This window comes from Myxine glutinosa, chromosome 1 (genome assembly GCF_964187855.1).
Source record: "Myxine glutinosa chromosome 1, kmMyxGlut1.1, whole genome shotgun sequence".
Taxonomy (NCBI): Eukaryota; Metazoa; Chordata; class Myxini; order Myxiniformes; family Myxinidae; genus Myxine; species Myxine glutinosa.
The window spans coordinates 94,769,053-94,782,125 of NC_136261.1; the positions used below are offsets into that span (position 1 = coordinate 94,769,053).

Sequence of the window (13,073 nt, forward strand, 5' to 3'; positions counted from 1 at the left end):
TTGCCATCCCTCCACATCGGGCATCTCTCACTATAAATTTTGCTCACCAAATTCTAGCCAATCAAAAATTTGCCAATCACTACCAATCATCTCTGCCAATCATCTCTGCCAATCATATCCACTATTTTCAATTTCGGGTCCAAAACACTATCATCATCACAGTCCGCTATATCTGAGCCTCGGTGCATCGTCACATCATTAAAACTCGGCTTCGCAAAGCCGAGCAATGAATGCGGTGGTTTGGTCGCCTGCAGGTTGAATCCGTCCGGCTTTCAGTTCAAGGGAGGTGGTTTGGTCGGGCCGAGATTCTACGCACCATCTCGGCGCGGCACCTTGCGGTCCCGGGCCCGATGACCGAGGCTCGCCCGGTCGGAACCCCGTCCCCGCCACCAGGGGGCACCGTTCCGCTTCCTCCTACTCGCCCCTGAACCGGACCGGTCGCCTCGTCCGACACGGCCCGGACTCGACCGTGCGGGGCGGGGCCAGGCCCGAATCGTGCGCGACGCTCCAAAGCGGGGCGACGCAGCATCGATCCGCGCGAAGCTTCACATCCAACAAAGCGCGCCCCGCGCGAGGCTTCGCATCCAACAAAGCGCTCCGCGCACCGAGCGCCCGCTATCCGTCGCCCTAGCTGCTAACCCGGTCAACGTCGATGCTTCACTTGCATGCTCGCACCACGCGACCCGTTTCACACTCACAAAGCCCGGCGTTCCAACGCCGTCAGTACATTCCACACACTCCGTCCATTCCACCAACGCACTCCCTGTTACACACCACACCTCTCGCGCTCACTCGCCGTTCGCACACTCCCTTAACACACCTTGCGCACTCTCCCTCGGTACGTACTCTGTACCACTCACCATGGGCGTGCACTCTTGCATCCACCCACTCACGCGCTCCGATGGGCTCTCCCACACCCGCGCCATTACCAACTCAGGTGTGCTTTCTCGCACACCCTCTCCGTTTATCCCAAACGTGCAGCCTCACACCCGCTCCTCCTCCAACTCGCTCTCCGGGTCACTCTCACCCTCACACGTACACTCCGTCGTGCATTCCCGCTCACACTCCGTCCACCCCGACGTGCATTCTCGCTCGCACTCGGTTTCACACTCGCGCTTCGTAACACGCTCACTCCTTGACGCACACTTTTTTTCCACACGCGCGCCATTTCCACTCACACGGGACCCTTCAACGCCCGGGTGCCGTATCGATCCCAATCGCGCGGCAATTCTCTTCGCGCCGAACACTTTTCTACAAAATCTCCCGGCTCCACATACAGCCCGTCTCACCTTCGGGGTTCTTCTTCCTCCCTGCACCAACACCTGCAAATCTTTATAAGGATTAATGAGCACAGCATCATGATGTGGGCAGGGACTTTGCACATTTTCCATTCCTCCCTGCCACGAGTGCTTTTCTAAGCCCCCGGTCTCTCCAATTTCAATTCCCAGCACTTTTTCTTTATTCACCTCGACGACCGTTGGTTTTATTAAAATTCCCTCTTCTACCTCAACGGTCGCTGGCTGCCCCACACCCCGGGTCGCGATTTCTATACCCGTCATTGTACCCGCGCTTTCCTCCACTTCGCCCAACCAGTGCTTCTCGACCCGCGTTACCTCCTCGTGCACCCCTGGGACCTGCTCGCTCAACCCGCGGTCTCTGTCCCTCTCCGCTTCCCCTACTTCATATGCTACTCTGTCCCTCGCCATTTCCTCAGTTATTTCTTTAATTTGGTTTCTGGTACCCCTTGCTTCGTCCCTCATTGCCCCCATTTGGCCCTTCATTGCTCCCATTTTGCCCCCCATATCATTTCTCAATTCCCCGATTTTGGCTTCTAGCCCCATATTCCCCATTAGTATGGCTGCATTAATCTGTGCCATGAGGTCACATGTGCACATCAATTCCCCCTATTTGCGCAGCGGGCGCGGCTACCCCGCGCTCGTGCGAGCCGCCACTTTGTGCGTCTGATACCACGTGCGCGAGGGCGCCATTTTGTGCACCTGACACCTCAACCACATCATGATTTCTCTCCTCCATTTCTTCCCCTCTGGTCCTGGGTTACCCGTAACCCCTCCTCTAGTTTCCCCACCGGCATCCGATCATCTTGATTCTTGACCATCCATGGCACGATTTTCAAATTTTGAATTTTATAACAAAATTTCGGCCCACTCGTAATTTGAGCGCGCTAAGCGCTACAGGTCCGTATCCCACTCCTGACACCAATTGTTACGGAACCCAACGTCGACCTCGGTTCCCGTTATCGAGGGGGGATTGAGCCCCTCGTCTGTTACTGACCGACATGGTCCCGGGGGCATGACGCCCCGCCCGGTCGGTGCTGGGTAGGGTTTTAGGCCCACAAGTCCTATGACATAAATACCAGCGCTTCCCGTTACGGGAAGGAACACCCCCCGCTCACGGCCGTAGCGTAATGGATGTTGCGCCGAGCGAAGCGAACCGCGGCGTGAGCCGTTTACCAAGACTAGACCCGATTCCTTAAACGTTGGCCAAAATCGTGCCACAGGTGTCCAATGAGGGAAATCACAAAGACGACACGGATGTGAAGAAGAGGAAGACTAAGGCAAAAAGTTTGAAAATGCAACTATTTATTCCTACTATTTACAGGACCAAAATAACCAAGGAAGAAGGAAAGATAATAAAATAAAGACAGAAGGAATCAAGGAGACACAGTGCAACGCTAGCTTACCTACAGTCTTAATTATACCTAGGACGAGACACACAAAACGGACGACAATCAAACTCACACGAATGGGGAAATGAAGGCAGGAACGATTGGCTGGAAGGAGGGGAAGGTCCAAGTGGTCCACAGAGCTGGAAGTATGCGGGTGGTGGGTGTGATCCCGGCTCGAGTTGAGCAGCCGGCGACATGGCTTCTCCGCACGGCGACGTGGCTCCGCACGGCGACGTGGCTTCTTGGCCGCAACTGCCGTCACCGCCGTCGACGCTCCAAGCTGCGGTGGCTAAACCTGCCGTTGGTTCAAAGCTGCGGTTTGTTCACAAGCTGCGGTGGACTCTTTTGTGCATCTCTCTCCCTCAATCTCCTGCTTTTTGCCGCCGTGGGGACGTCACGTGCTTTTTCTGGACTCCTCCTCTGCCGTATCTTATCTCCGTAGCTCATCTGGACTCATCTCTTGCGCGTCTCTTATCTCCGTAGCTCATCTGGACTCATCTCTTGCACGTCTCTCTCTGAAGCTTGTCTCCAGGGCATCTCGTGGTGGGGGCGTCTCCCGCGGGTTATATAAGCCCCCCCCTTGAACCTTCGCGAACCTACTCCATGGTTCTCCCCACGCCCTCTCAAAGCCAAACCCCTCGTTCTGGGTTGGCCGGCAAGGGCTGGCTCACTCCTCCCCTCTATGACGAGGTGGAGACACGCCTTTCTTCTCCGAGCCGACCGCGTGCTCAATGGAGGCAAATGCAGTTGGTAATAAAGGCTTTTGGAATGGGAATGAAAGGGAATCTACTCTATTTGAATTCGGTGCAATGGAGTATTAATTAATGGAAGACAAAGCCTTAACCTAACACACAGAATAAGGAAATAACTACCAACAAGGAGGAAATCTATGATTGGCTAACGTGATTGTATATGACCTAACTAAGGGACGCCCTTTGACCTTTATACACAACTGGAGGAAGGAGGGGATATTTTTTACAACAATAAAAAAACACAATTCTCATTTCCACAACAATATATATATATATATACATATATATAAAGACTTGGCATTTAATATGAAATATTTTTTTGTGGGGGTGAACTTACTTTTCAAGATGACTTAGAACCAAAAGTTCATTGGAATTATGTTGAAATTATTCTAGATTTTGTTGATGTGACCTTTAAAAGAAACAAAAACCACATTTGACATTTTGAAGCAAATAAATTGATCCTTGAAAGTGATGTAAACTGATATCGAACTCAATTCACAGACAGTACTGTGTTAAACTTCTGTACATTTTCCAGAAGTATCTCTATTTTGCACATTTGCCAAATTTTTTTATTTTAACAAAAACAAAAGTTAAATTACGACTAGGATTACGGACAGTAAAATTACAGTTCAGTACTTCGTGTAACCCCCACGAGCCTTCAGGAGAGCACGTACACGTTGAGGCATGCTGTTCACAAGATTTGCCAAGGTTTGGACAGGAATCGCTTGCCATGCAGTGACAATAGCCTGCTGCAATTCACGCACAGAGGTAGGCTGCTGGTCCAAGTTGTCGATTTGACGCGTTAATTCTGCCCACGTTCTCCATCGGATTCATATCCGGGGACATGGCAGGCCACTCCATATGCTCCACACCACGGTCAGCAAGAAAGTGTTGGATCATGCGAGCATGATGAGGCCGTGCATTGTCATCTTGGAAGACAAAGTTTAATCGAAAGGCTACACGAGCAAATGGAAACAATGTTTCTTCCAGAATGACCCAGTACTTGAACTGGTTCAGCTTTCCATTCAGAACAACCAGGTCAGTTTTGCCCCCTGCATGAAAAGCAGCCCAAACGGTCACCCCACCACCTCCAGCTTGGACTCTTGGCACTATACAATCTTCGTTGTAGGCTTCATGCACTTGTCTGTGTACTCGGACGCAGCCATCTTGACGATAGACCAGAAATCTGGACTCGTCACTGAAGATCACGTGATTCCAGTGTCCTGGCTGCCATTGACGGTGCTCTCTGGCCCACTGCAATCGGCGCTGGCGGTGTTGTCTGGTCAGGCGTGGCTTTCTCAGGGGACGCCTGGCACGATAACCTGCTTGAACCGTTCGTTGACTAGCCTTCTGGATACAGGCACATTGGTCAGTTGCTGCCACTCAGCCCTAAGCCGATTAGCTGACTTGATACGGCCATTGCGGGCTAACCGGTGCAGCTTGCGATCATCCCTCCTTGTGACACAAAAAAGCAAAAAGCATGAACATCACAAGGGGTGGTGCAACAAAAGGCACGCACTTGAATACTGTCAAAACAAAATGACACAGGAATGGACACAACACTCCTAACAGTCAAGGACAGAATGACAGCAGTCCTCAATATCATGTGTGTCCTCCCTGAGCTGTGATGCAGGCTGTACACCTCTGACGCATGCTCTGTACCAGGCGTCTGATGCGGTCCTGTGGAAGTCTGTCCCACTCCTCCTGCAAGCCTTGAATGAGCATTTGCCGATTGACAGTCGTTGATCTCCTCGATACAAGACGTCGAACAAGCTCATCCCATAAATGCTCAATGGGATTGAGGTCAGGGGAATAAGGCATCCAAGGGCTCACTTCAGCTCCCTGTTCCTGGGGTAAGTTGGTGGTCAGGCGAGCAGCATGGGGTCGAGCGTTGTCCTGCTGGAAAACTGCGATGTCAGGATGAGCCTGGAGAAATGGCAGCAGATGAGGTCGCAAAACTTCATTGACATAGCGCTGACTAGTGAGATTGCTTTCAATGATGACCAGAGGTGTCCTGAAACGGGTGGAAATGCCGGCCCATACTATCACACTGGGTCCTCCCCAACGATTGATCTGGTGAATACAGCATGATGCATACCTTTCCCCACCTCTGCGTTATACCCGCTGACGCCCATCAGCAGCATGGAGGCAAAATCTGGACTAATCGCTGAACAAGACTGCACTCCACTGTTGCTGTGTCCAGCGGCGATGCTGCAGACACCATCTTTGTCTGTTCTGCCGATGCACTGCGTTCAACACTGCACCTCTGCAAGGACGTCTTGCCACCAGGCCCTCACCTCTCAAGCGCCTCCGCACAGTAGAAACACTGATGCGGTTGTTGTGGTGACCTTTTGTCACTGCAGCTGCAGGGTGGAAACGATCACGATGATGCTGCAGCACAATGCAACGGTCTTGGTTTTGGGTAGTTGCCCGTGGTCTTCCTCTTCGTGGACCATCATTCACAGTTCCAGTTTCACCGTAATGCCTGGCCAGGTTGGAAATTGCAGGCTGTGAGCAAACAAGACGTTGGGCAATTGTTCGCTGGCTTACACCAGCCTCAAGCATCCCAATCGCCCTTAAACGTTGTTCAGATGTCAGGCGTGGCATCTGAATTTTGTTGGTTTTCCCTGCCAGAAGCCTCTAGAGTCTAGACTCTAGAGTGACTTCAGACAGCAGTAAATGAATGTCTAACCACAAGAAATGAAGGATTTCATTATGAGGGTCATTATTTAAAGGGAAAGATCCCTATACAGAACCACTCAAGCATGCCATTGTTGATCAACCAGGTGATTGAAGTGAAGTTCCCGTTACATAATCAGCCATTACAATTGAAGAAACGTGTTTGTAAAGCTAAATAATTTCAAAAAATGAAAGTGATAAGTTTCTTTTGATGTTCAGTATATTTGTAAATATTGTTGATGCTGAACGCTCGTGGAAGTTCTAGTGAGCGATTGCTATGTTTGAAAAGATTCCATAAGAATGTTACTCTTGATGTGGAGTGGAAAGCTACTTTATGTACCTCTATTTTGAATTTGACGATCATCTTAGTATCCACATGACAGTGCTATGATTTTAACTTTGCAATTATTGTTCGATTGAAGTTTTCCTATAACTCTTTTCTATAGACTGAATGTTTTCTTTACCTCGTTTGTAATCCTAAATGTCTATACGGTCCTATGAGAAAAGCACCGACTGCTGACCACAGACCAAACCAATTGGGCCACATTTCCAGTCTGATGGGAGTGCTTTGAGCACCATTCCATTGCTTTGGCTGGAAATTTACCAACCAACGGCCTCTGTGCAACATGACAGCAAATCTTATTGTACTTTTTGAGCAATTTGTATTTGCACATATGAGTGAGGCCCACAAATCATTCAGTATTGTGACAGAACTACCTCTCTGGGTTTGTTGCTGCACAAAGGTTTGTCCATTTATTTTCTTCTTCTTTTTTTTTTTTTGAACCAAATCTATGGTTAAATTTGCCTGCCATGGGAGACCAACTAATAGCGTCGACAGCATTGCGATTTTCTGCATGTCTGATTGAGAAGCCAGCCAATGTCATGTTTTATGCTTGTATCTCTTTGCATTATATTTGAAAAACTTTATAGCCATTAAGTATAAATTCCAGTCCAACTTTTAGGTTTACTTTCCTTGATGGTGTCCTGTTTCAAGTTGGATTTTTTCCGTCTGTGCGCAACAGTGCGCGATGCTTTCACCGGTATTTAAAGTTCGAGATTTTTCGATCACGGATGCAGTCCCTTACACCATCAACCTCAAGTGGAGCTCAGAAATGGATGAAAGCGAAGGGTGAGTTGGTATTTTACACCTGGCTGCCTGGTAACCTGTTTGAAGTGTTTTTGAGCCTTGGGGTTTTTTTACCTGCGACATATGGCAAGTCTACAAGAGCTTCACGTTGTTGTTGGGGTTCTTGATGGTGGTCGATTTTTGAAATGTGCACCCATTGGTCGGACAGCTGCTGCACAATATCCGCATCTGTTGCTCGACTCCATCCACCATGTCACCCAGACAAAATGATATGGCTGCTATCTTTGTTTTCTGGTGGGCCTTGCAGGCCTGTCTCTGCTGATTATACACTACCCTGGTTTGTTGCGGTGGATTTCTATTGGCTTTGTTTGGGTCGAGTGTTACTCATCAGACCCCAAATAATCTAAATCGTATGTCGAATAAAAATTATTAGTTAGGTTTAATCAAGCCTTTCAGAATACACAGTCCGGTCCGTCAGAACTCGTGGTAATCAAGCGTTGTGTTACGCAAATCAATAAAAAATAGCGCTGCTTGATTTCTGAACAGCCACATATTGAAGTTGAGCAATCCGTGAGTGTGACGAATTGGCTTGTTCTGAGATAACTGTGGGGAGGGTGATGTGGATAAGAGGCGTCAAGTTAATTGTTTAATAGCGTATTAAATGTATGATTCCCAATTGGCCCATTATCAGATTTTGTCGCAGATTGTGATGACAGTGCGGTTATTCTTGTTTTTATATGTATTTTCTTTTCTTCCTTGTCTGAGTTTGCATGATGGTCTTCCTCCGATATCTTCATCAACTTTTCCCAAAAATGTGCATGTTTGCCAAATGAGGGTGCTTTGTTCCTCGACTTCAAAATCTAAAGCACTTTTGAAGCCAATAATGAAATGGTTCTGGTACATTGTAAATGTGGGCTTTTATTTATGGATATTGATCAACTGTCATCCAATGTTGTTCAACAAACTCATGGATTTTTTTTTTCATTTTTTTTTTTTCAAATCGATTGTTTATGAATGCTTGTACTAATAGCTGGGCAGTTGGCTGAAGATTGCTCAAAGTGTATTTTAAAGTATGAGCAGCAAGGAATTGGAGCTGCAAGTGTCACGTAATATAACAAACTGAAATGGTTATCTTTATAGATTTTGGACTTTTAAAATGCCAATAATGTTTGCTCGGCCTATCTTTGAAAGTTCAATCCTCAGGTCCTTCCCATAAGTTGAGTGTGAGCGTGGCCCCATCTAGTGTTTTATTTTATTTTATCTTTGCCAGTGGTCTGAAGTTGGAAGGTAGGGGGGAAGGAAATTCTCTATGTAAATGTGTATTGTGTAGTGCCACCTCCAGGTGGGAGAATGTATTACAGGTCCCCACTCTACTGTACAGTTTTCCAGTGCATGGAGGTATTTTGAATTATAAGCAGTACATATGTTTTTGGTTCAGCATGTAATCCGGGATTTTATTTTTGGGAGAGGTTGAGGCAGCTATCAGTTGCCTATACACCGTCCAAATAAAGGTATATGTCGGAAAAATGTGTTGCATGCTTGGAACCGGAGATGGTGACGAGTCAGGGACTTAGACCTAAGTTGGACTCGAGTAGCAAATTTTGTGACTTGCAACTTGACTTGAGCTATGAATGAATGAAAAGTATATCAAAATTAATGTATCTCGGTGATATGTTTATGACTAATTTTCATTTGATGTCTGGTGGGATGTGATTCTATTTATAAACAAAGACCGCCAGTCGTGTGCCAAAGGGAGGACGAACTCGGTAAATAGATTATGCTGAGCTTAGAAAAGGTATTAGTTATACAGCGCCCAAAGTGCCGCTAAGCTCTGAGCCTCCGATCACACATTGGAGCTGCAACTTTTGCAGCCAGTGGAGTAAAAGGAGGTAAATTACGGAGAAAAACAAGTGGAGCTCTAGCTAGTATCTATCTTTATTTGGATCGTACGTCCTTTAATTCACTGGACATGTATGTTGTATGGCGTACGTATGGAATTTACTGCTGCTGCTCGGTTCAAACCCATTTAGTTTCTTCCATTTTTAAAAAGATGTTTTATGGCTGATTATGGCAGTAAAACACACACACACACACACACACACACACACACGTTTTAGCTTTGAGTGGACGTTCTTACCATTACCCAGTCGAGACTGAGCGAGACTGTATTTTACCACCTTGTTGCTCCTCTCTGCGTATGCGCACTTCACTATATCGGCAGCATGGCAGAGATTCCGAGGGTGACCACCAAGCCTGCTCAACGGGTTTGAATTGAAGCTGTCATCTTCATTTTTTTCCGTGTCATTTATTTTAAGAGTACACATGCTCAAAAATCCTCAAGCTCCTCTAAACAACCAGCTCTTGACCCGTGTAAGCTTTTCGAGTATTAAAAGCTTACATGTAACCAAGGTCTGGTATATGACATTGATGTGAAACTTGACTCGAGACGAGTTTAACTTGCAGTTTCCCCTCTGGTTCCTTGTGTGCTCTTATTGTTGGCTCATTGATGCATCAAGCAATCATTTTGAACAGTTGTCCCTCCCCTCTCCCTCATCTGTTTTGTTGTTATGGCACAGAGACTGTGAGGTTTTCAGCAGGAACCATGCCACACCCTTCTCCAAGGTTCTCACCTTCTACCGCAAAGAGCCTTTTCAACTACAGGCTCGTTATAGCCATCCAGAGAGCATTCCACACCCTGATCCTTACATTGGTGAGTGATCACAATCCTTTCCGCTATTCCAAGACCAGTGTGCTGAATCAAGATTGAGACGCAGCTCTGACTTTGGTGCACGCACCTTTTCCTCTACAGGCTGGTTTGTAATCCAGAAAGTTGTCCCACGAGCAAATGGTGAAAAATCCAAGGTGAAAGTAAAAGTTCGTATGAACGGAAATGGCATTTTTTCTGTGGCAAACGCATCGCTCGTGGAGAAGCTGGATACTCCAGCAAGCGATGCTGAGGAGACTGCCATGGAAACAGAGCAAGTACCCTCACCGACTGCTGCTAAAGATGAGGATGTGAGTGTTTGTTTTTTGTTTACAGCAGTGAGGTTCATGGAAGAGAAAACGATTTTAGAACTTTGTGGTGTGTTGGAATAACTGATGCATTTGCCTAAACTTTACTATTTAGGCAGCTTTTCCACTCGATTTGACTTGCTCCCAAAGTACCAATGTGATGCCAAATAAAGTTGCACTGCAGCCTGTTGAAGGTTTTGTCTGTTGTTCTTACAGAGAAAGATGCAGACTGAACCAGAGGAGCAGCAACCATCAAGCCCGGATGCACAAACTCCTGCAGACAACTCCATCCCAGAACCAACCTCTCAGACCAAGGTACCCATTTAGTATTACGTGTATAATGAAGTACAAGACCTTTTTTTGGTAGGTGGGGGAAAGAAAATGTAAGGTGGGTGGGGAAGGTGTGGAGGAAGTAAGGAAAAATTGCATTCTTTTTTTATTTTTTTTATATATATATATATATTTTTTATACATGGGTGAAGATTCGTGATAGAGCTGACACACACAAGGACATACTGACGAGACAAACACTTAAAACTGCCACTGAGCTTGGGGTAAGTGCTGTCACTACTGTAATTTCCCAGGATACTCTGGGTACCAGTGACATCATAGCAATGGCGCTGCTTTTCTCACCATACTCAGTGGGGCATTTTCTCCTCCCCATGGATGTCAACTGATAAGGATTGTCCATGCTCTATCCTTTTCAAGCAAGGCAGCAGCACGTACCATTTTTAAAGTCTTTGGTATGACTTGAACTGGTTCAAACCGGATGGGTGATTTTTAGGAGACGCCATCTCTTTACTGGGTGGACATTGGCTACCTACGGGAACTCATCCACCCTTTGCCAGGTGTTGTTTTTAGTCCTGGCAGGTTGTCGGTCACCCTCCCCATTAGCAAAGCCAGTGAGGGGTGTCGGTTTAGTCGCCGACAACCCGACCATGCGGCAGGTAGCATTGGATTACATGTTAGCAGTGGCATTCCCAAAAGATTGACCTGACCAGCTTCTTGATAAAGCTGTGACATGATGCTCCATGCACCAGCAGGTATATATTTCCTATGTGAAGATTATGAAAAATAAACAGTATGCTGATGTTTTGATTCTCCTGTTGGGCAAAGTTTTTCATGCTTTTCTTTTTCAAACTGACCCTCCCCAGTAAAATGTCGAATATCCAAGTATTACCACCTTGTGGCCCAGATTTGCATTACACATGTTATCCCAGTGTACAACGACCAAACGGTGCTTGTGTTTTCAAACATGGCTGTGTTGGTGTTAACTGTTGCTGTGACCTAGGCAGAAAAAGATGGAGTGGGAGAAAAGCTGGAGCGTCCATCTGAACCCAAGAAAGCAAAAGTGCGGGTCCGCACGGTCGAGCTGCCAGTGGAAAGCCACCTGCATTGGGAACTCAGCAAGGAGCAACTTGACTGCTTTGTTGAGACTGAGGTGTCGTATTGTTATGAATTTATGTCAGTATTGAATTAATTATTTGGTTTTCATTCCTTCTGTCTTTAAGGGCAAACAAACTTTTCATTTTAACTTGGAAGATTGATGACAACTTTGGGTTTAATAAAAATGCGAAAAATATAACATTGCTTTAAAAATATTATTTCCCTAACACTTGACCCAATTAAAAGCAGGTTTTTTGCCATGAATGTTCAGTGTGCCTCAGTCCACCAAAATTAGTTTACCATTGCCTCCTTTTTCCTCTTTTGAGGACAAAAAAACCCCATAAAATTGGTTGCAGGTTTTTGGAATAACATGCATCTCATTGATTTGGCTAAAGATGCAGACTTTGATCCCAACGTAGTTGTGAAGGAAAGTCACATCTGCCATGTCCTATGAGCAGATTTTTCACTTTGCTTAAAAGTTGGTGGATTTGCTGACATATTTAATTATTGTTATTTGAAGGAAATGGATGTCCAAGTGTCTTGTGTGAATGTTTTTGTTTTAATGTTTTTAAAATTTATTTGTTTATTTTATCTTTTTAAAATTCATTTATTTTAATCATGGAAACGTGAGGCATATCGGTAGTCCCCTGTAAGCTTCTCGAGGTAATGCCTGCAAACTTGGAAGGTTAATAATATGCTCAGAGGGACATTATAATATAGGATAACCAAATTGTGCTCTCAATGATACTCAGCTTGGTTGTCAGCATTGCTAAAATGGCAGGTATTAATTTGTTTATTTTATATTGTGCCTTATTAAATTATTGTACAACTAAATGGTGAAACCATATCTTTCAAAGCTGTTTCTTCATCAAGTTTATTAGGTAAAGATAGCACAACTGTCTTGTGTTCATGGAATTATTGCCACAAGTGTTGTCTTACATATATATAAATATATATATATATATATATATATATATACAGTGGAACCTTGACTTACGAGTTTAATTCGTTCCGTGACCGAGCTCGTAACTCAAATTGCTCGTATCTCAAATCAAGTTTCCCCATTGAAATGCATTGAAATACTATTAATCCGTTCCAGCCCCCAAAAAACCACACCAATTTTTTTTGTTACGTGTTTTTAAATAAGAAAAATGTACTTTATAAATAACAAATAATGTATAAACAAGCACGACCTCGTATATACTGTACATAATAAAAGACAATGTAAAGAAATAAACTGGTTTTATTAAGTGTATTTACCTTGAAGATCAGACGAAGATGCTGGCGGAGGTGGAGGGGATAACTTTTGCCTTTTTCGCCACACTTTCCTCGCTTTCACTTGCAGGGCGTTTAAAGAAAAACCTGTCCAACGAGGTTTGTTTCTTCCTCCCTTTCAAAATGTTTCGAAAATGAGTGAGGCAAGTGTCGTTACACAGCGCCAACGCCAAAATAACCGAAATGCGAAAACTAA

At 45.6% G+C, this 13,073-nt stretch overlaps 1 protein-coding gene across 1 annotated transcript in view; it reads left to right on the top strand.

Moving 5' to 3' along the window:
• The window catches only part of LOC137426516 (heat shock 70 kDa protein 4), a 111,987-nt gene that overhangs the window by 70,865 nt on the left and 28,049 nt on the right, over window positions 1–13,073 (top strand). The window contains exons 10-14 of the mRNA XM_068115107.2: window positions 7,140–7,246; window positions 9,781–9,914; window positions 10,014–10,219; window positions 10,433–10,531; window positions 11,508–11,657. Coding sequence (XP_067971208.1) covers window positions 7,140–7,246; window positions 9,781–9,914; window positions 10,014–10,219; window positions 10,433–10,531; window positions 11,508–11,657 — 696 coding nt within the window. The remainder of the gene's footprint in view (window positions 1–7,139; window positions 7,247–9,780; window positions 9,915–10,013; window positions 10,220–10,432; window positions 10,532–11,507; window positions 11,658–13,073) is intronic.